Source organism: Tetrahymena thermophila (assembly GCF_000189635.1).
Source record: "Tetrahymena thermophila SB210 genomic scaffold scf_8254667, whole genome shotgun sequence".
NCBI classification, from domain to species: Eukaryota; Ciliophora; class Oligohymenophorea; order Hymenostomatida; family Tetrahymenidae; genus Tetrahymena; species Tetrahymena thermophila.
The window spans coordinates 1,758,822-1,782,346 of record NW_002476434.1 but is presented as its reverse complement, the minus strand read 5'-3'; the positions used below and the strand labels follow the sequence as shown (position 1 = coordinate 1,782,346).

At 24.1% G+C, this 23,525-nt stretch overlaps 2 protein-coding genes across 2 annotated transcripts; both read right to left on the bottom strand. All coding sequences in view use genetic code 6, as the record gives it.

Annotated features, from left to right (window-relative positions):
• Positions 1-676: 676 nt before the first annotated feature.
• Positions 677-18,506, bottom strand: TTHERM_00037740 (phage head-tail adaptor family protein, putative; the record flags this gene model as incomplete). Its single annotated transcript, XM_972081.2, has 33 exons — positions 677-1,110; positions 1,173-1,269; positions 1,321-1,776; positions 1,897-2,384; positions 2,449-2,654; positions 2,709-3,073; positions 3,148-3,450; positions 3,512-3,653; positions 3,709-4,028; positions 4,104-4,239; positions 4,463-4,782; positions 4,839-5,100; positions 5,180-5,571; positions 5,627-6,008; positions 6,066-6,254; positions 6,308-6,973; positions 7,197-8,266; positions 8,319-9,299; positions 9,487-10,190; positions 10,261-10,764; positions 10,822-11,206; positions 11,260-12,090; positions 12,158-12,763; positions 12,813-13,167; positions 13,226-14,013; positions 14,226-14,828; positions 14,892-15,112; positions 15,183-15,573; positions 15,765-16,162; positions 16,230-16,482; positions 16,543-16,770; positions 16,999-17,823; positions 18,318-18,506. The coding sequence occupies 33 exons, from the start codon at positions 18,504-18,506 to the stop codon at positions 677-679; spliced, it is 14,490 nt and encodes a 4,829-aa protein (XP_977174.2).
• A 2,337-nt stretch (positions 18,507-20,843) lies between these two features.
• Positions 20,844-22,286, bottom strand: TTHERM_00037730 (transmembrane protein, putative; the record flags this gene model as incomplete). The annotated part of the gene is made up of 2 exons (XM_972080.2): positions 20,844-21,208; positions 21,377-22,286. 2 exons carry the CDS (start codon positions 22,284-22,286, stop codon positions 20,844-20,846), a joined length of 1,275 nt encoding a protein of 424 aa, XP_977173.2.
• Between the last annotated feature and the right edge of the window lie 1,239 nt (positions 22,287-23,525).

The window sequence follows — 23,525 nt, the reverse complement described above, 5'->3', positions numbered from 1 at the left end:
AAATATTTTAAATTTGATACTTTACTGCAATTTTTATGTTTGTTTTCTTTATAAGATTTAGTAAATGAAACTTAAACAATAAAATTCATCAATGAATGAATTAAATATATAGTTTAATTTTTTTTAACATTTCACTATTAAGCATACTTACCTGCTATTTTATAATGTAAAATCAATGAAAATTTTTACTTAAAGATGTTTAAATGTAAGCTACTTTAAATGTGAATAGCTCATGAAAATAAAGATCTATTATATGGCTTTACATACAAATAATATTTGATTGATAAAAGAAATTTAAATAAAATTTAATCAATATTTAAATTTTAAAAATTTTTGTTTTTCAAATAATCAAGCTCTGATTACTTTTTTAATAATTTTTTTAGAAAGCTTAGAAAAGACAAGGTAAATAGTTTTCAAAAAGTATGGAAATAATAAAACAAAACAAAAATATTTTAAACAAATTTACTTTCAAAATATTAACCATTATTTCAATTGATAAACTAAATTATGAAATTAACTATAACAAATTATAGCCTTGTTATATAAAGAAAAAAATATTTCTGTAAAATTTTAAAGATTAAATTGAAAAAAACATTAACATAAAATAATAAAAATTAATACATTTTTTTTTTATTAAAAAATTATATCTATTTATTTGACAATATGATGAATATTATCATAGATTTTCAGAATGTATAATAGCTTGAGTTTCACCAACTGCCGTAGAAACTTCTTCTTCTTTTAATTTATCTTTTTTATCTTCTTGTGATCCTGCAGCACCTCCAGCAGCAGCCATTGGAATGAGTGAGTTGATTATAGAGCCAAATGTTCCACCCATAGCAAAAGCATTAATACCAAAGAAGATGAATACAAATAAAAGTATAAGAATTACTATAAGTGTACCAAGAGCAAGAACAAGCAGAGCAGGTGATATGCCTAGTTTTTCTAGAGACATAGAAGTTTTCTTATCGTTAACATATTTAAATGCTTTTTCGAACTCCTCTACATTTAAAGTCAATTCATCTGTTTTTTCAACGCTACCTGGTTTTTGTTTTTTATTTTTAATATATGCAAAAATTTCATTAACTCTGTGTCTACTTAACTCCATACCTTTAATAAAAAATATAGTTAATTTAATATTAAAGAACATGTTGGTTGAATAATTTAATTACCCAATCTTCTAACAAATGACTAGAATTCATCTATAGATATAGTACCACTATTGTCACCCTCTGCATCAACCGCAATAAAAACATCTTTAATTGTTGCCTTTTATTTGAATAAGAAATTAATTATTCATTAAAATTTGAATTTATTTACTTTTCCATCTTGGAGCTTTTTGACAATTTCTTTAATTTTATCTGGTTATTCAGAAGAGCTGCTTCCAACAATAGCTTTGTCTTTGTTGTTAAATATAGGCATATCTACTACTTAACTGTAAGCTCTTTGAATAAGAGCAATCTTATTTTCATCAACTATTTCAAACTTTTTAAGAATATTGAATACACGTTGATGATCTCCAGTTAGTATGGATATCACATCTTCTATAATGCTTACATCTATATTACCCTTACTAGCATATTTAAGCAGTTTGAGGACTTCTTTAACAAGGTCGCTATCATTAATAGATTATGAAGGTTTATCTAAAATCGATTATAAGACGTTTGTAATAGTGCTTATCATCTTATCAATTTATTCTGCACTTTCTCCAGTCTTTGGAGATCCAAAGAAAAAGTCTGATAAATCAGGGTTTTCAAAAGCTATCTTTAGTAATATCTTTTTAGTTTAAAGTTTAAAATTTAATGAGATTACAGAATATTTTTTAATTGAAAAGATTAAAAATAAATGATAAATATTTAAAAGTTAGTAGCCAAATAATGTAAGAAAAAGATTTACAATTAAGCAATTTTATTTATCTTTAAGCTTTGCGTTTTCTTTCATTCTCTTAGTTTCTTGATTAGTAATAAGATAGAATACAGCATATATTAAATTGACAATATTATCATCAATCTAAAGCAAATCTCTGCCTACAGTAACAAGCAAATCATCTATTTGATTAAGGATGCTTTCTTTTTCTAACCTATCAATTTTTGAATCGTTCATAGTGCAGAATGATATTGTGAATGTTATATTCAAAACCTGATTAAAAATAGTAGCATAATCTGGACATTCCTTCAAGATTATCTAGATGAATGAGTTTTTATCTTCCATGCATTTTTACAGATACTAAGTTATAGGTTCAGTTTTTTGAGTGTGAATAGCTTAGAGCCCTTTAAAGTAAAGATTAGCAAGATATTCAATTAATGGATGGGCATGTTCTATTTCTTTTAAGAAGCTTCCATTCAAGAAGTTAAGCATGAAATAAATATTTTCAGAGACGGAACCTGTAGATGACAAAAAATAAATATTTTTAGATATTAATTGAAAATAAAATAAAGCTTTAAATACAAATTTGTTCTTTGAATTTTTCTCTGAAGGCTTCTTCATTTATTTCTTCTTCTTCGTCTTCTTCGCATATAGCTGCGTATTCAGAAGCTATTTATCCCATATATGTGACTACTTTTTCATAGGATTGATAAATTAAGTAAATAGAATTGCTTTCATATGTTATGTGTCTTGTAAATATTTCTGTGTCTAAACTTTTGAATTTCATTCTATTAATATTTGTATGAAATTAGTTTATTTTTATATTAAATTAAAAAATTTACTTTTTAAGGACATTAAATACGTTTGTTTCTTCTACGATAACAGATTCTATAGGTTCTTTTTCTGCAGGTTTTAACGAAGTTAGTTTTGAAACATCTTTTCTCTTGCTAGGAGCTGGTTTAGCACCAGCTTTATCTAGAATAACAGCGGGTAAAATTGATAAATATTGGATATAATTAAACAAGAAATCTATTTAATGTTTGAATTCCTTAAATTGGTAAGGTTTATCAATAAAAGCCTCTGAATTTTTTAAGATATCATCCCACTTGATGTTAGAAATGTTCTTCCATAAGAAAAGAGATTAGAGAATATAAGATAAATATTTGCTTTTTGATATACCTTCACTCTCATCTTTTAAAGTATTTGTCTAAATTATTATTAAAGTGAAAAAAGTTATTCATTTTATTTTAAATTAATATTTTTTAATATTTATAAATTTACTCTAAGAGCTTGAAGAGCTTCTTTTTTAAGAGAATTGTATTTTTAAAAGATTTAATCTTAGATTTCTTATTCTTTAGACTCAGGATCTAATTTATTTTCTTTGATATACTCAGCGACTTTAGCATTTAGTTTTTCTTCTTCTTATTCTTCTTAGAAATCGAAATTCCATTCTTCTTCAGAAGTATTTAAACAATTTAAAATATGGACTATCGAATTGTTGGATAAACTAAAAAGTAAATGTAAATGTCTAGCTTCAGAGGGGCTTGAGAAGAAGTCACCTCCTGTTCTAATCATGTTACTTACCTAAATATATTTTTAACAATTATAATTGGTTAGTCAACAACTGAAATAATTTAAAATTTACCTTAGTGAAGTTTACATAGTCATCTAAATTTTCAGCAGAAACTTTCAGTCCAGATTTTAATGGTTTTACAAGTGCAAGGATTTAAAGTTTTTCAAGGCACTATACTTCACTCTTTGTATCAAATATTACATTGAAAGCATATCTATTAATTAATGATCATTTTAAAAATAATTTATCATTTTTAAATTTTAAATTACTGTAATTAATCTTTTTCTTAAGTTATGAGGAAGTTCCAATCATTATAAAGGATTTTTTGTAGGAGTAAAGACATATGGTTATCTCTAACATTATTATTTCCTCTGTATATGCATTTTAATTTGTAGTTATCTATAGAATTTTCATTTTTTTTAGGATCTACCTTATTTTCTATAATCCATTTTTAGTAACAAAGATTTTAACTAATTTTCCATAAATACTGCTAAGCTTTTTCTAAGGCTTTAATTCTGTTAGGCGATAGATTACAGAAGTCAAAGTAATTTATTTCATATGGATTATTAATAGTTTTATGCATAGAACTCTTTAATAAATAAAAAAAATTTAGTTATTTTAAATAAATATTAAAAATAAAAAACTTCTTTTATATATATTTTACTTTTTCAAATGACCAAAGGAATTTAGTGAACAAAATAATTGCTCTTGGAGACTGCAAGAAAACAGGAGAGTGATAAATCAATTTCAAGTGTTCTCTCATTTCACCTTGATAAGCCCAAACACAATTTTTTAGAGCCCTAGTGTATTTAATTATTAATTTTTTTAAATATTTTAAAACTATTTAAATATAAAGAGGGAAGATAATTTTTTTTGGGACATTTTATAATTAAATATTTATTTTATTTTGAAAGATTTTGATATTTTGTTTAATTTAGATTTTTAGTAGGTAGGAAAGATGGTTTTGTGGTTAATTATTTGAAAAAAAAAAATAAAAAATATAATTAATAAGATTTATTTTACTCTTTATTAGAATCTGACAATGAAGATTTTTTTAGGAGGGTCTCTAAATCTTTTGATTGATTGATACTCTTACTCATAGCTAAACTTATAAAGCTTTAAAGATTTTCTTCCGAAACATTCAATAATTCATTTAATGAAGTAAAACTGGATTTTAGAGAAGGAATTAGCAAACTTAGAATTTCTGCAAGAGCTTTTTTGTTGCTAGTCATGTAGAGGGATGTTGAATTAACATGAGATTAAAAGTCTTCCATTTTAATTTCTTTCATTTATTGTTATATGATTCCATTAAGTATCAAGGTACCAAAATACATATTACTATCCTATAGAGAGAAGAAAAAAAAAATTACTTTCTTGAACCAAAATGAAGAAAATTTACTTATCCGTAATTAGCTGAAAAATGATCATTGTCATTCAAAGATTTATAGTTTTCTTTGTAAATGTCGATCATAAATTTAAAGTTTTCTGTTTCAGCTACTTTTGTGTAATTATCTAAATATTCAAACAAATCTTTCTTTTTTTCTCCTGAATAGTGATCAATTTCATTGTAAGAATCTCTATCAATATAATAACTACGTTTTGTGTAAGTTGAGTACGACTTTGAGTCAGTTATATGATAAAGAATTTCATCTCTTTCAAAACTTTATATTTTTAATAATAAATAATATAATTTCAATTACAATAAAGAAAAATAAGCTAATTAATTAATTAATAAATTACCAATCCCACATCATCTCATCATAATTATCAATTAATTTCTCTAAATTCTTTTTTTCTAGTTCCGACTGTACTTCTGATTAAGTAATTCCTTTAAATATTCCATGATAACCATAATTATATTCAACCTGATAGACGAGATCATAATCAACAATCCTTTCCATAAAATATTTTAATTTAAGTTTATATTTATGTAGCTCTATGAATTTTTAGAATTTCTATTTATCTAATTTTTAATCTTCTCCATTTTCTTATTCCTCTTCAGATTATTTATCATAAACTTTATAACAAAGCTCCATTATTACTTCATTGAAATAGTTTTAACCAAATATATTTCTTGAGGTCATAGAAGAAAGTATATCATCTGATTCGATGATAAATCCAACTGATAAACCCTAAGAACATTAAAATATTTATGAAATTAAATTTTTTTTTTTTTTTAATTATTACTATTAAAGGAATGAGTCTGTGACGGGGGAAGAAATCCATCATATCATCGAAATAATAATACTTCTCCAAAGTTCCTAATATAAGATCAATAGCAAACGTTACTTGCTTATAATGATCTTCGTCACGTCCGTTAAATCCGTAGAAATCATAATATGATAATTTAAGCTATGCAATTGTACTCAAAACAACCATTTGCATTACAGGACTAGAATTATGAGTATATAAACAATAGCTCCTAGTAAAATTAGTTTCTTCATGATCCAAATTCATTCTTTCTCTTCTCGGATCAGTGTAGAAATCAGTTCCAACATATTCGAAGACTTAATTAAGCATTTCAAGTTCTCTGAATTCTCCAAATTTATTTTTATTTTCTTCTTTTTCCCTATTTTTTCATAGAATTTTAAAATTTAGATATTTAAAATTAATATAATTGACTTACATATCTTTTTCTAATGGTTCAAAAGCCTTATAAATTAAAGCTGTAGTCAATCTGACTTCTTTTTCTTCTTCTTCTTCATCTTCGATTTCTTCATCATTTTTCTTCTTCTCTCCGTAGTCATGTTCATAAACTAAGAGCATGTTAATAACTTTTTTAGGGAAGTTAAACTCCTCTGCAATGTGAATCAACCTTTATAATTAACATTAATTTTAAAAAAAGCTTTTAATTTAAGCCAAAATTACTTTTCACCATCCTTTTCCAGACTGTTTAGCAATATATTATTTATTTAAATCTTAAAATTCTTTATTTTATCTTCAAGCTCTTAAAGCCTTTGCTTTTCTTATTCAGTGAGTTCAAATTTCATTGATTTTTCGCCTTTATCTGTTTATTTTTTGTTTTTCTTTTTGATATCCTTCAACAAAAGTTCTTCAATTTCTTCATCACTGTTATTTTCTTCAGCATATTCATTTTATTCCTTTTTCTTTTCTAATTGAGCCCTTTTTAGGCATTCTTTTTTTAGTTTTGCAACATAAATTTAATAGCATCTTTATGCATATTCTAAATCGGCAAGTAATTATTTAACAATTAAAGGATTTGATCTAAAGTTAAGAACATAAACCAAAGCCAAAATTGGATTAAGGTAAGGGTTCTTGTTATTATTAACTAAATAGTGGCTCTAAGCTATGAATTCCCAAGTGTTTTGATCTCCCATCATAAGTAATGTCCAAACAGGACTCATTAATGTGCTTTTAGTAAACTTATAGATTGCATATTGAAGAGTATTACCCTTTTTGAGTCCTTCTTCAATAGTTAGATGTTCATCTTTCACATATTTCTAACTTATTATAGTGTAAAGTTGATAAAGGAATTCAGTTGTTTAGAAGGTCGAGTATCTGCAAGAGAGCAAGCTATATAAAATAAAAAAATTTTAAAAAAAATAAAATATTAAATTTTAAGAAAAATAAATAAAAAGAAATATCATTTTTTTAAAATATATAAACTTTTTTTAGAAAATTAAAAACAAAAATCTTAATTTGATTTAATAAAAAAAATATATTTTTTTTAAATTAAAACAATAACTAAAAATGCATTTCTAAAATCAAATTAATTTAAATTAAAAAAATTATTTACCCAACTAAACCTTAAACTAGAGAGATGTACTTGATTTCTTTCGCATTAACGGCCTAAGTCAAAGTTCTAGATTGTTAAAGCTCTTCTTGTTCTATAATTTATTCAAATCTTATAGCAGATGGATACTTGAGAGGTATTAAAACATCTTAGTATTTAGAAAGAAGACAGAAATCTCCTTTGCACAAAATATAAGCAACTTCAGCCCAGGTTGTATCAACTTTGAAGCTTTTAATAAACTTATTTGTCTTAATCAAGTTAACTAGCTATTTTTTATTTTGAGAAGACTCACCAAAGATTGGAAGAATCTAATCTATCATTGCCAACTACTACAATCCATCAATTTTGAATTATGGAGGTAGCTTGAGTGATTTAGAAATCCACTTAATATTTGTAGGTTCGTAGTCTTAGTACATTACTTTAATTAAAGTAACTAATTCTTAATGATTGACTCCTAACTGTTAGAATAACTTTGAGATATAAGTGTTGTTTCTCATAGACTCGAAAATTGCGTTACGCTCCTAGTCACTCTTAGAATTCTTGATATACATTAGATTAGACACTAACTCGACAGCTTCGATAGGGATATTTGTATCTTTAGATACAAAAGATGTATTAAATTGCATATGATTTACTAGTCTGACATATTATTCGACATTTTTATCTGAAATAGTTATATTGTTTTCAAGAACAGTATTTTCATCTCCATCTGCTTACTGCTCTAGGTAATCTAACTAACGATAAAATTTAATCATGGTTTGTGTGCAATAATTAGTGTCTTCTTAGAAATAAGTGTGGACTGCTTCGAAGAATTCTTATTTTACTTAAAGTAATATGCACAACATCTATTCTACATTGACCTTCTTTTGCTTTTTATCTTATTTATCTTAAATTCTTAGAGTAACATTACTAGAGCGACCACTAAAATAGACTAGCAAACAGCTTGCCATTAATAGTGCTTCTTAATTAGTATTAACTAAATATTAAAGGAAATGTTAAATTCTAAAGGCTTCATCATTAATAGATAGGATTTAGACTGCTTTGATTAAACCATATTAGCCCTAACCTGATTTCTATATTAAAAAAACATTATAAACCAACATAAAATATCTTAATAAAATTTACCTTAAATTTCTTGTAATCTTCTACTGAATTATCTTTGAAAGGATGCAAAAATTTGTAGATATCTCTTTTCCTGTTTCCTGTAATACCGTATCTGAAATCTATTAAGTTAGTTATTGATTTAGGAATATTGTTATTACAGTAGATATTAAAAAGGTCTAAATAATCAGAGTATGGAATAACAGCTCCTTCATGATATAGAATCTTTCTTAATAAACAAACAGGAAGTTTATCTGAAAAGATATTCTTAGAAATATTTTATATGTTTTAATTTTTTGATTCAATTTTTTCCAAAACAGATGCACTAAATTCAACAAATGTGTTTATGTCATTGTCATCACATTTAGGATTAATCTTTAAAATCTAAAGCATGTCTAAAGATTACTTTATCTTTCCTGCTTTTGATGAAGTAAGTAAGTTGATGAAGAATTCCACAGATTAATAGTCTATGTTTAACATATCAGAAATATCAGAAATAGAGCTCTTTACCAAAGTGTTTTATGAAGGATCTTCAATTCTTGGTATATTTCTGATCGATGAGAATTTCTTGAAGAAATTAAAGTCAGCTTGTTCAAGCAGAATTTCAAAATTTCTATTGATATCTTTGAAGTCTGCTTGTAGAGTGTTTGCTTGCAGATATCCCTTAGTTTCTATTTCAAATAGCTTCTTGAAATGAGTTGGTAATTCCAAATTAAATTTCATTCTCTCCTTAATTTCCAGTTATTTTTTAGGATTTTACTCTTAGTCCTTTTAAGGAATTAGTTTCAATTTTTCTTCAATAATAGTTTATACATAGTCGAACTCTAATGAACCTCTCATGAACAACAAAACTGAAACTAAATCTTTGATTGTAATATTTTTATATTCTTCTGAGACATTTTTGGTAACCTAAAAGAAATTTAGAGCATCATATAATTCACTTGGGTTTTTAGAAGAGTATAAATTGTACAGATGCATCAAAGAATGGACTTTGTTTTCCTTAATCTGTTTAATTAAAATAAAGTTAAATATAAAAAGAAGATTAATAGCCAATCTTCATAATAAAATATAAGTAATATTTAAAAAATTTTTAATCTTAAATGAAATTACATGAAAAAAATAAAAATTTAATGATTGGTATTTAGATTAATTAAAAATTCAATTTTTTCAAATCAAAAAAAAAAAAAAAAACCTTATTTAATGAAGTAGCGAAATTGACAAAGGTGTGTGCATCTCTGCTGGTTTTGTAGCCTAGTAAAAGCTCCATGAACCCAAGGATTGTATCTTCTTTCATCTTCATAACTTTTGATATAAGTTCAAGTAAGTCTGAACCTTTTAAAAAGTTATCTATAGCTTTTTATTTTGTGAATCCTTCGAATCTACTAGTAAAGAGTATTTGAAGTGATTTAACAACTTCGCTTTCTAAAAGATTATCTTTACCATTCTTAAGTATTTTATCAGATGAAATAATCGAGTCATTCAAAAATATATCTAACAAATTCAAAATGCTCTAAAAATTATTAATTTTTTCTTTTCCCTTATTATTTGACTTTCCTTTCTAATCATCTGAATCATCTAAAATTTAACTTTTCAAGAACTTAAACATTCTCTTTATCTCGTCACTTTCTATACTATCAGAAATCAAATCAAAGAAGGAACCGAGTTCTTTAACTAAATCAGCCTACAAACCTGAGATAGATCCACTAAAGAAATTAAGCATAATTGTTAATCCTGTTGATAAGTAGTTATCATTGTCTTCTTTTTTCTATGCCTCTTCCTTTGCTCTTTTCTTTTCTTCTTCCTCTTCTTGCTTATTTTTTTCTTTAAGCTCCTCCGATATGGTTTTATATTTCTCATCCAATTCAATTAGATATTATTCGAATTTTATTTTTTTGTCTTTTTTAATAAGTTTTAATTATAAAAACAATAAATTAATTTCAAAAAAGTTTTTTAATTAAATAAATACCCTATAAATCATCAATTTTTTCATGATATTCAATCTTATCTTAATAAACTTTATTGAGTGCTTTTTAGCTTGTCTTGAATTCGTCCATATAGTATTGAGTATCAACTACATATTAATTAGTGTTCTCTTCATTTGATTTGATGTCTTCTTCTATATCTTCTTGTTGAACCATATTTTCAGATATTTTGTTGACTATTTCTTCATAAATTTCTTTTTCTTTTTCATATTCTTCTTAGAGAAGTACTAATTCATCTTCTTCATCTTTCAAAGCAAATTTTTTGTTCAGTTGTTCGATATCTCTTGTATATTAATTCTCAATATCTTAAATATTTTCATCTTCAATCTCCTTAATATCTTATTCAACTGATTTAATCTAATCCTAATTTTTAGCGATTTCTTATTTGATTTAATTAATTTCAGAATCTATATTTCTAATTGTGGTTTCAACTTGCTTAATTTCTATTAATTATTCTTCTTCCTCTCTCTTTTTTTTTGACTATTTATCTAGCATTATTTATGAATTTAATTTATTTATTTATTCAAAATAAAAAATTTTTTTACTTTCTTCATTATTTTTGATAAAGTGCTAGTTTTCATCATCATCGTCAGCATGATCAAGCAAGTATGGATTTCTCATATGAATTTCAGTTGCCATCAACTCTTAAATATCTCCCTCACTAGGAATATATGCATTTCCTTCAGCTTCCTCTTCAGGTTAGCCTTTATTTATAAGCTATTTCTCTAACTCCTCTAATTTTTCAATATTTCTCTTTCTATTTAGTTCTTTTTCTTTAAGCTTTATTGACAATTGATTGTTTTGCTATTTAACATTAGAAATTATTTTTTATTTTTCTTTAATCACATCCTTTTGTTTTGTAATATCAGCATTTTTTTAATTTTCTAGCTTGGTCTTTTCTTTGAGCTTTTCTTCTAAATTTTTTCTGATCTATTATTTATAATATGATTTTTTAAAATTCTTAAAACTTAAAAAATGATTACTTTGCTCTTAAGAGGGTCTATTTTGGTATTCAAAGCATTTAATTTCTCTTATTATTCTGCCTTTTCTTTCTTCATGTTTGCAAATTCTTTCATAATATCTGATTTTTGTTGAGTATAAACTTTGTTTTTATCCAAGTTAATTTTTCTGATTTCTTCTAGAATTTTTTCAAGCTCATAGATGATCTTCTCTCCAGAGGCATTATCTATTTCATCTATCTTGGCTTAATCAAATCCAGGTTCGTCTTATTTCTGTTAAAGGAGTTCCTTGCAATAATATCTGAGATAATATAAACTGCTCTCTAATTTTTCTTTATACGATTCTTCATTCTACTTAGCCTTGATTCTTTATTATTCTAAATCATTAATAGCAGCTTTTGTTTCGTTTAAATTAACTGTGACATCATCTTTCATTTTTAAGCATTCATCTCCAGAGGTCATTAACTTTACATCCTTAAATTCTTGTTTTCTAATCATCATTCTCTTTGAAACGAAATCAACTGAACCTAAAAGGTTTTATATAGCTTTTTTAATAGTATTAGAAGACATCAACTTGCTTTGACCTTTAAAGCTTTAAATAATGATCTCAACTATTTTAAGTACATCTAAAATACCAACTCCTGCTATTTCCTTTACTTAATTTTCCAAACCAGTATTTTTTAAAAATCCTTTAAAGGCAGAACTGACATCTTCAAAGTCAACTTCTCCATCATTTTTAAAAATAGCGTAACCTATTTTAAATATGTCTTAGTACTATTTAATTTAGTTGAGTCCATCAAATCCTGGAAGCTTGCTTCCATTTTACACAAGATTTAGAATTTAATTCAAAATAACCTAATTAATATTTATGAATAATTGTTAGCAAAAATTTATTAAAGGTTAACTAAAATGTATTAATTACTTCGCTGTTACTTGATTAAATTGAGCGACATATCTAGATTACTGAATAAATAATATTTTTATAAGCATAAGTTATAGCCTCTTCTGAAGTTAGTTCTATTTCTAGTTCTTCTTCTTAACCAGTCTCAGCTTGTATCACAGAATCTGCCTTTTCGATATCCTTCAAAAGCTTTTCTTTCAGCAATTATTGCTCTGTTTTTTCAGAATTTTATTTTTTATTATTCTTTTTATTTCCTTTTTCTCTATTTTCGTTTTGCTTTTTAGCCATTTATTAATCTATTGAGATGATTGATTTGAGTTGCTTATTCCAAACAGAAATCACATTTGATAATGCAACACAAAATACATTTATTAAATGGTCTTAGTAATTTCCTTTGAAATTTTCCTGAGGGAAAGCAAACTCCCAGACAAAATCGAATACGGGTCCTTTAAGATTAACGAAGCCTATGCTTTTAAGTAACTATTTACCCTATTTCTTTTAGAATATATTGATGAGAGCGTTAACAAAGGAACTTATTGAATTTTTAAGCTCGCTTTTTTAATTTTTAAGCAAACACCAAATGAGATTGACTAATTCATCTCTGAGATCTTTGTCAATAGCACTTACCTAAAAAAATAATAAAATTAAATTTAAAATAAAATAAATATTTTTTTACTTGTTATTAGATTATAGCCTTAGCTTTTTCTTCAAGCTTTTGAGAAATTTATTAAGCATACGCTTGAGGATCTTAAGAAATTTTAACAAGCTCTTGTCCTAGTTTAGAAACTGAGGTGGGATCTCTAATCATAATTTCAAGATTGTTTTAAATTTCTTCAGATGTAGAGGCATCTATTATTCCAAGTTTGGATGCTTCAGCTGTGATGCCTTTTAATGTATCAGTAGGTACCATATCAGCTATTTTATCCTAAATATTCATTTTCTTGAGCAAATCTTGGAATTATCCTGATGCCATTTACTACAGATAGTCAGATATTATTTTAAATCCATTTTAAGAAATCTCTTGGAAATCCCTAAGTAAATAAATATTAATAATTAAAATTTACAAAACTTACTATAAAACATTTTTACTTATATTTTTTTGCTACTAAAGTGACAAATGTTGCAGCAGAAGTTGCATAGGGTAAGAAAGCGTTTGGATTGATGATAGCACTCAACATTAACCAAATAGCAACCAATGAAAAATAAACTGCAAATGTGTAAAAAGAGATGAGAACAATGATCCACATAATACCTGATAGGAATTTTCTGAATTTGCCTACCATTTTGTATTCATTAAAGTACTTTTCTTAAGGGAAGTCCATACTTGCATAATAATAAATCAAATCCCAAAAAGAAAGAATCCAAAATATCAAAGTGATGATTGTAATTGCTTAAACAATCCAATTATCATCTATTAGCTTGGCGGGTATAGAAGTAGGATAATAATTAATTGTGTCTTAGAAGATTAATCTCATAGGAGGAATTAATGAATAAGAAGATTATTAAGCTCTAAGGAAAATTGCCAAAATAATTAAAGGACAACCTATTAATGTCATAACTAAAACGTGAGCCATAACTGTAATTAAATCAAAGAATTGCCAGCCTGTTGCGACCTATATATCTCTTTATGCTTACTTGAAATCTTCAGTGTCATAAAGCATACTGAATAAAAAGCTATCTTTTGCTAATAATATCTTAAAATTGTTTTCTACTCTTTTTTTATCAATAAAATATTTCTTTTTAAGCTTTTACACATCATATTTTTCATCTCTCTCAACCCATTATTAAGGCAAATAAACAGTAGATACACCATAATCTCTCTTTAAGGAACCTTCATTTAATTAAATCTTTTACATATGATTTAAGGTGCAAAATTCCTATTTATTATTTAAAAAATTTTTTATAACAATTTAAGTTGTGTTAACTTTAAATAAATTTCTTGCATTATTATCAGAAATTAATTAAGATTTTTTCATAAAAAATTAAGTTAAACCCATTTTTGATTAATTTAATTAAATAAAGTCTTTGAAAATTGATAAACACATATAACCAAATTCGATTTAATGATTTAAAATAATTTAAATATTACTGAATAATAATTTTCTAATTCTGTAGATTCAATGCGATCAGTTTCAAACTTTGTCAGACTGCAACAGCTGGATATGAATAAATCCAAAGATGTCTTATTTGGCTATTCAGGAATAGTAGGTATTGTGCCATTGTATTTAATGTAAGTAAAATATTAAGTTTAAGCATCAAATCTAGCTACAATTTTAAAGCCCATTTCTGTTAAATATTTCAAATTTTCTTCATCATCAAATTTTCTCTCAAGATATTGATTGAGATAGCAGAATTTTTCATAAAGTTACTTCATTTCGTTTCCTAATATTTAATCTTTTTCTAAACTGTGAATTTCTTCATCTTCATTTTCTTTTAATTCTTTCAGCTTTTTAGACCTAAAGAGAAGCTTGTAGAACTCACTAATAGAATTTTGTTTTGCTTTGTGCAGCAAGAGTACTACGTAGTCAATAAAAGCACTTAAAGGAGGAGAGAGATAAATTAACTAATAGAATAAAGTAAATATACTGGTAATAGTATATTTAGGAACGAAACCTTATTCCTCATTTTCAGGATTTTCACCTGCATCTTATAAAGCTTTCTTATTTTATTCTTCTATCATTTGTTATTATTCCTATTTTATAAAAAATTATTTTAAATTGTTTCTTATATTGTCTTTCTTTAAATAAAAATAAACCTTATATTCAAGATAAAAACGTCTCTTTTGTATGTCCAAAGTCGACTCATCTATTTCTCCTGCTCCACCTTTTTCTAACTATGAATACTTTCTAACACTTGCTATGTGATTAAGAACCCAAATATAATTTTAATTGATGGCAAAAACTAGAATAACCATCAAAATAACTCCTAAAATACCTGAAAGAATACAACTAACTACAATAGCAGCATATAATGAACCTATAAAATTTTAATTAATTAAATAAATAAATAAACATGTGTAGACATTTTAAAAGATTTATTTATTTACTGCTGTAAGAAACATCATAATTTGTAACACTGTAATTTTTAGATTAATCAGAATCAACTCCTATCCATTGCTCATCGCGATTTCTATTTAAGCTAATGTCCTTAAATCCTTCGTAAGTATCTGTTGAAATGAATTTCTATGGAGGATAATCAACATATGGCTACCATGCGTCACTTGCTAAAGCATATTATGGTGCTGAGTTTTACTACATAAAATTAGTTATCATGTACTAAGTGCTATGAATTCTCTCTAATGAAAGAGAAGGAACATAAGGACAAAATCCTGGAGATATAGTATACTATCCACTATATTTTTAAGTAGTCATTAATGTCAAAGTTAGCTCTCCAAGCCAATAAGGCTTCATATAACTGTAAGCAGGATTGTATGAAAACTATTAATAAAATTATTTTTTCAGAAAAATATAAAGAATTTATTAATTAATTTTATTTGTTGAATTTATCAATTTATAAAATTTAATATCAAAAAATTGAAATTCTCATTATAAAATTAAGATTCTCTCTACAATATCAAGAAAAGAAAGTAATTAAAAATTTAAAATATTTAAAAATGATTAAATTTTACTTAAACTTATTAAAATGTGGATGATCTAGTGAATTTAGGACCTATTTCAAATACGAATATAGGATCATATACTTTAGGATTTGATGCTGATTTGGTTAGATTTAGTAAGTTAATTTAAGCTAAATTTGAAAAATTAATGTAATCAATGTTTTTATTATTATCTTGATTATCAGTTTTGCTTGCCTTATTAAATACAATATTGTTGCTTGCACTAGAAGCCTATGAATGCTATCCTTATGCAGAAATAACATTTACAAATATATTTCCAAAGGAATTAGAAGCAGTTAAAGTAGATTTACTTTTACCATCGTTTGCTAGAATAACTGTGTTGCTATAACACCTATATTCAATTACTTTATCAGGTGTTTAAGAAGCTTATGAGAGACCCCATGGATAGACTTAATTAAATTAAAAAGAAGTTTTTAAAAAAATTAGTTATTTATTTATTTATAAATAAATAATTACTTGCGTCACACTTTGATTAATCAGACTCAAATTAGATGCTTTTCTGATAATCATCCAATTTCAATTAATTGTTGGATTAATCAGTTACTGACTTAGCAGAAAGACAATTATAGGGATCTTTCTACTTATAAGTAAGTGTAATATCGCTTGTAGATTGTACTGAAATATCTCCTTCTCTAGTATTTATATTAGCAGTTTTAAAAACAAAGAAGGGTATTTCTATAGATCCTTGCATACTCAAATAAGTGAATGTCTGTTTTATATAAATTTATTTATTTAATAATTAATATTATTGTTATTAATATTATTTTACATCAGCTTTTAGGTAAGGAGCGTTCATCTAGACATTTAAACCCTTAACATTCATAGTAGCTATGCTCAATTATTATGAGTAAATAATAATATTGCATTGACTCGTATCACCGCAGTTGATATCCAGAGATTAAAGCTAAGTATCTTTATAAACGAACATTACGATTTCGCATTCGTAGCTATTTAATTTATTATTGAATTCTAGGGTCTTGACTCCATTATCTTCACTCTATAATTTATATTTAAAATCGTATCTAACTAAGATTATTGAACTTAAATAATCAATTAATCAACTAATAAAATTTGAAAAATCGGAAAAAAATTTTAAATCTAAAAGTGGGGGATTAATTAATTAATTATTTTCTTATTTTTTTCTTTTTTTGTTGACGAAAAATTTAATTTATAAATATTTGTGGTAAAATCAATGTTAATGGGAAATATTTAAATTAAAAAGTACTTCAGAAAATGTGCTGTGGTGCTCTTAAAGAGGAGCATTTGGATATATGTATTGAAGATACATGTTCTAGTCAGAAGCTACTGAACTTGGTATAGACAGCGAAGCAGATAAGAAGTTAACATCTAAAGTATATTTGCTTCTAAGAGAGTAGTCATAGATCATTAAAGAACAACTCTCTAAATTCATGGCCACTTTCTCATTGTTACCTAATCTTAAAGATCCTCTAACAAATCCAACTGAGTAGTAAAAGACTAATATTAGAGTTAGGATTAAAGCTACTAACAGTACTAATAACAATATTCTCCATGATTTTCTAATAAAAAGATTATCTTTAAGTAAATTCTTGATAGAGAATCCTGATTTTTGCATCTAGTTCTACTAACCTTCATTTTTCTTCATTTCAAGCTACCTTTATTTAAATTGCATCTGTAAGGCTCGTTGCTATTGGAAAGTATTTTATTTTATTGCTGCTTTAACTTCTTTTTTAACCATGCTGTTAGTTACAATAACTGAACCTTACTGTGTAGAAATATCTTTGTTATTTTTATTGTCTTTTCCTCCTTTGTCTTTGGCACCTTTATTTTTATTTCCTTTATCTTTTACTGTCTTTGCTTTTGTGCTTGTCCTTCCAATATCTATTGGAATTGCATCTTCTTCTTTTAAGGCTTATTCGAATTTATCTTGTTTACCTTTATCTTTTTCTTATTCTTCTTCTTTGAGTTTCTACATTTCTATTTCCATCTATTATTTGTCTTCATTCGTTTTCTAAAGCAATCCTTGGTTTTCATCTATTTTACCATTTGATTCGATCTGTATATCTTGGACCTATTTAATATTTGTGATTAGTAATTAGTTTTCTTCTTTAATTTAAGTTGAGCAGTTTTTGTAATAATTTAATTTAAAAATATATCACAATTTGTTAGAATTAACCAGAAAATTATTTAAATTTTTTGATATTAAAAAAAAATCAAGCAATAAATGAAAACCAAAAAGTGTTTTTTATATCAAACAATATGAATATCATCTTAGAAAGAGATCAGAATATAATCAAAATTGTTGTAATGATGATGAGGATGTGGTAAAATATTAAATATTTTTAAACATTTTTTGGCTCTAAAAGATTTTTTTTTTTGCTTTATTTGTTTTTCAAGCCATCAAAAATTTAAATTTCGTTAATCATGAGATATTTGGTTAGTTAAAAAATCCAATTTTCTCTATATAAATGTGGAGCAATCTAATAAAGGACATTTAAAATAAATTGATTTGATATAAAAGAGTAAAATTTATGTAAAAAATTCTATATAAAATTATGTTATTACATTTTGGTTCAAGTTTTATTTGAAATTCTCTTAATCATTTTCGTTGATAGCTCTCTAGCTGTCAACTACTATATCTATTTAGTTAGGATTAGTAACTACATTGTTCTCTACAACTTAATCTTATTTCTAAATAACTTCTTAGGTTTTTTCTCCACTTTTATCTTGAGAATTATTGTGGATAGAACTCATTTAAATACTATTTATATAATCTTCGATAGATAGGTTGGTGTGTTTCGATTGTCTCCTTTCTTTCTTTTTCAATTATTTATAAAAATAAAATTTGTACTTTTTCTTTTTTTATTTAAGTTTTTAAGTTTTTTCAACTTTTCTATTTTATTAAATAATTAATTTTTTCACCTATTAACAACAGATTTAAATTAAACAACATCTACTTGCTAATAATTTTTATATCTTAGATTTTATAAATTTTTAAGCTTTCAATTTTTCCCACATCAGAAAGATTTAAAACTGAGTTATAATTTCTTCTATATATATTCTTGTATTTTTTGAATACTGTTTTTTTAAAAAATAGATAGCAGCTTTATCTTAATAAATTATCAAAGAAAAATAAATTTTGAAAAATAACACAACAAAATTATTGAATTAGTAATAAAAATGATAACTTAAGAGCCATTTATTTTTTTAAATTATAAAATAACTAAATTTGTTGTAAACTCTAAAAGCAGTAGATAGGGAAGAATTTTTATCTTTAATTTATCTTAATTTATATTTCTTTTTCCTCTCGCTATTTTAATACTTAATAAATTGATGATTTAATTAAAACCAAATATCCTTCTATAACCATAAAAAAAAATCTAAACCCCAAAAAATCAATCATTCTTTCTCCAAAATTTTAAACCGCAAATGTTTTGAAAAGATATAGATACTTTAAAAGACAGTTTAACTATTTTATTGAAAATTGATTAACAATGAAATAATATTTTTTATTAAATTGAAAGCTATAAAAATAGATTATAATTTATAACTTTTTTAAAAATAAAACTTAAATTTGAGATAAACGTTATAGAAATAAGTCTTAAAATGAATATTTTTAAATATATTTCTACTTCTCATATTTATATTACAATAATTCATTATAGTTTTATTAAACAAAATGAAATCATAATTTATTTCAAGGTAACAATATATTCATGATAGTTACATTCGAATTTTTTACATATAAGATGCTTTGCCTGAAAAGAAAATATAATATAAGATTTCGTTCATACGTAGAAAAGAGATTAATTTAGAAACTTGTCTGTTACCAAATTAATAAGAAATTTATTTCATAAGATATTAATCAAATAATCATAAAAGTATGCAGTAACTAATTAGATAAGGGATTAATTCTTTTAAATGAAAATGTTTAATTCATATTTACAATTTCTTAAATAAGCATAAAGGATTTATTTAGTTAAAATGTTTTTTCTAATCTAGTCATTAGCTTTGAAAATAAAATAAAATAAATCAATTTCTTAAAAAGCATTAATTTACAATAAGTTTTCTTTTTTCTATATGTTTAAACTTCCATAAATTAAATCTAATTATTTGTTTGAAACAATATCCTTTTGATGGAACAAAATAATTGTGAAATATGAATAATTCTTTTATATTAATGTTGAATACAAATTCTATTTCAAAAAAGCTCTGATACTCAATAATATAAAATATTAATTAATAAATAAACACGCTGTTCCTTATTTTAAAAAAATAGCACCATTTTATTAAAAAGAAAGTATTTATCTTATTACATTTTAAAAAAGCTAGAAGAATATTAAATTTATTAAAATAGAGTAAAAGGTATAGAAAAAAGGAACAAAAATTAGGTAGAAACTATAATATGTTTTTAATTTTCTCTCACAAATTAAACTCTATGTCTATAATATTAAACTCTTTATATTTTATTTTTATTAAATTAAAAATATAAATATATAATATAATCCAAAATAATTTTTTAAGGATTTTTTTGAGCTTTATTACAATTTTTAAATGTGTTACTATAATTTAAATTAATTAATCACTTAAGAAAAATAAATTTATATTATGGACATACACAGTATATATTAATTAATTTTATATAATTCCCAAATTCAAAATAAATTTATTTAGATTTTCATTAAATATCTATTGGTTGTTTTATACAATTAAAAAGTACAAAAAAATAATTAACTACTTTTAATTAAATTTGAAAAAACAATTAATTATTGATCATTTTATTTGGCAAGTAATAAAAAAGAATTTAAATCAAAAAATTTAATGAATAATTTTTAATGAAGGTAATGGATGGTTTCTTTCTTGAAATATAAAAGTGAAAATTTGAATAAAAAGAAACACTTAATTTAATATAAATTTAATTTTATTAATTAATAAATAAATAACTTTTGAAATAATTATGAAGTGAAACTTTATTTATTTTTAATAAATTATTTTATAATTTAAATCTATTAAATTTATTCTATTAAAAATTTTTATTTTGTTACGGTCCTAAACAACTTACCATGAAGACTAATTTAATCAATTAATCAGTCAAACTAATTTATTTAAAATGCGATTAAAATAATCTTTTGCTTCTAAGATCTTTATATCTTGATTTTATAATTTTATCTCCTCTAAATCTTCTTTGATTCTATCAATAAGAGCCAAATATTAACCAAATTAATCATAAGAGGTATACATTAGAGTGAACATTACTAAGCTAGAAGAAATTAGTAGACGACTGCAACTAAAAGCTTTTAAGCAGGCAAAATGGCATGATGAAATAAATAGTACATTCTATAGAATTTCTTTATCGAATTTAAATTTGAATTAATAAATTTAATCAGGATTATTTTGCAGCTCAAACATATTTAATGCAATCGTTTTTCTATGAATGTTAAATTAGTATTCACCAACTATGATTTAATATTAATATAAATACAGAGAAATTATTATTAGGCAATATAACAATATTTTTTTATATTGGTTTTGAGAAGTCAACTACAAAGGTGACAATAAGATATTGACTAATTCTTTTTAATCTATTAAACCTTTAGTTATAAAACTAAATAATGAAGTATTACATGAAATTTTATTTCCATTTATAAAATATTCAATTTTTTAATCTTAATCTTCTGATTGAAATTAAGTTAAACCATTTTTTCCTTATACTGCTAAAGCTGTTGCTGTTGCTATTTTTTATATTTCATGAAACGATATTCTAATATCTCCTTTACTCAGCTTTCCTTTTTCTTGCATAATTTAAATGTATTCGCTGCTTATTTCTATATGTTTGCCTTAAAAAATTAATTTTTCAAGAGGATTATCAGCAGCTACTTAAGTAATAGAAGCTTATTCTAATGAATCCTTTTCCTTGCTAGTTTTACATTAATGCTATTCTTTTTTTTATTATATTTCCAAAATTAACTATTTCATTTTCTCAACATCTATTTATTGTTAAACAGAGTTGCCCTGGGATAATTAAATCAACAAATCAGTATTAAGCTGCTAATCTTCTAAAAAAACTTTACCATTCGTTGAAACATTATATCTGATAGATGAAGCATTATAAAATCTATGAATATTTTCCAAAGTATTTAAATCCTACCACCCGCATTTGTATTTATGGTAATGTGACATGTTATGGAAAACTTCTACTTTGCGATATAATCCTAGTTAATCAAGGCTATTTGTTGAAATCTTAAATAAATTATCTTTAGCCAATATTTAGTTGCGTGCAAGGAGTTAGCCCTAAATATAAATCAACTAATTTTATATTGTATTTTCTAGATTTTATTAAATAGGAATAGCATTCTTAACTAATTTCTTAAAACCACTCACTATTTGTTACTTTTTAAATAGTTTGAAAAGCTTATAAGAAGAAATACCCATCAAAGGATAAAATATTATTGGAGTAATTATTGGATCAAGGAAAGTTTTTTAGCTTAAAACCTTATAGTATTTATTAGCATAATCTTAATATTTGTTTTCCATTTTTTAAGTTAATTAAGTTTCATTAATTTATTATTTAGTTCCAATAAGTAAATCAATAGTTTTAATTTAAATGAAGATTATCTATTTATTTTCTATTTTTATTTCTAGAAATATCTAAAATATAAAATAGATAATTTAGATTTACTTTGATCACAGTATTCTTTTCTCGAAAATATAATTATGTTTTTAAATAAATAAAAAATCATACAAAGTATGTCTATCAAATTATATTTTTAACAACAATTAAGTACTTAATTGAATTTTAGTAATAAATATATAGATTAATATTCAAATATTAAACCATTAATTTTGAAAAATAATTTTCTATTTACAATTTGTATTTCTCAAAAGTACATCAAAGAAATAAAATAAAAAATTTAATGAATTTATTAATATTTTGCTTGACCTTATTACCTATAATTTATATATTTAAACTAATAATTCTAGTTAGAGTAATTTGTATCATGTTTTTGACATGTATTATTAGTTGCTTCTAAAGTACATTTTTTCTTCAATTTCATAATTGATTCTTATCAAATATTTAAAAAAAAAAAACTATTATTAATATTTATAACTTAACTTTTAATAAAAGCAATAAACTAAGAAAACTCATTTTAGAAACTTTAGATAGGCAATACTAATGAGTATTTAATTAAAAGAGAGTTGGACAAATGTGTAAATTAAAAAAATTAAATTTTGAAAATCTTAATTTGTTAATTATTTGTTGAAATAATGATTAAAACTTTGAAAAATTTTAATAATAGCAAATTTATTAATATTTCATTTACTTATGAATGAATTAAGCAAATAAGTATTTAGAAAATTCTAGAAATATCAATGGAAAAAAATGAATTTTCGCAAATAAATTTTATTAAAAAATATAAATATGCCACAAAAAGCTTGTAAATTATCTTAATTAAACATTTTATTTTTATACCTGGATTATGTTTAATTTAAAATGAAAATAAGAAGTTAAAAAATTTATGAAAAATTAAGTAAAAGCACTATTTAATAAAATTCATAAAATTGAATATTAAATATACAGTATAAAAAGTGTTTAAATGCAATATTCAAAATTTTTTTTTCAAATTTTAGGGGGTTTTCATTAAAAAATAAATTCTATTCAAATATTTAAAAAATAAAAAGTGTTTTAAATGAAGAAAGAGGGTATATAATATAGAAAAATTATACAGAGCATATACTAAAAATCTGCTAATTATTTGAAAATAAATAATAAAA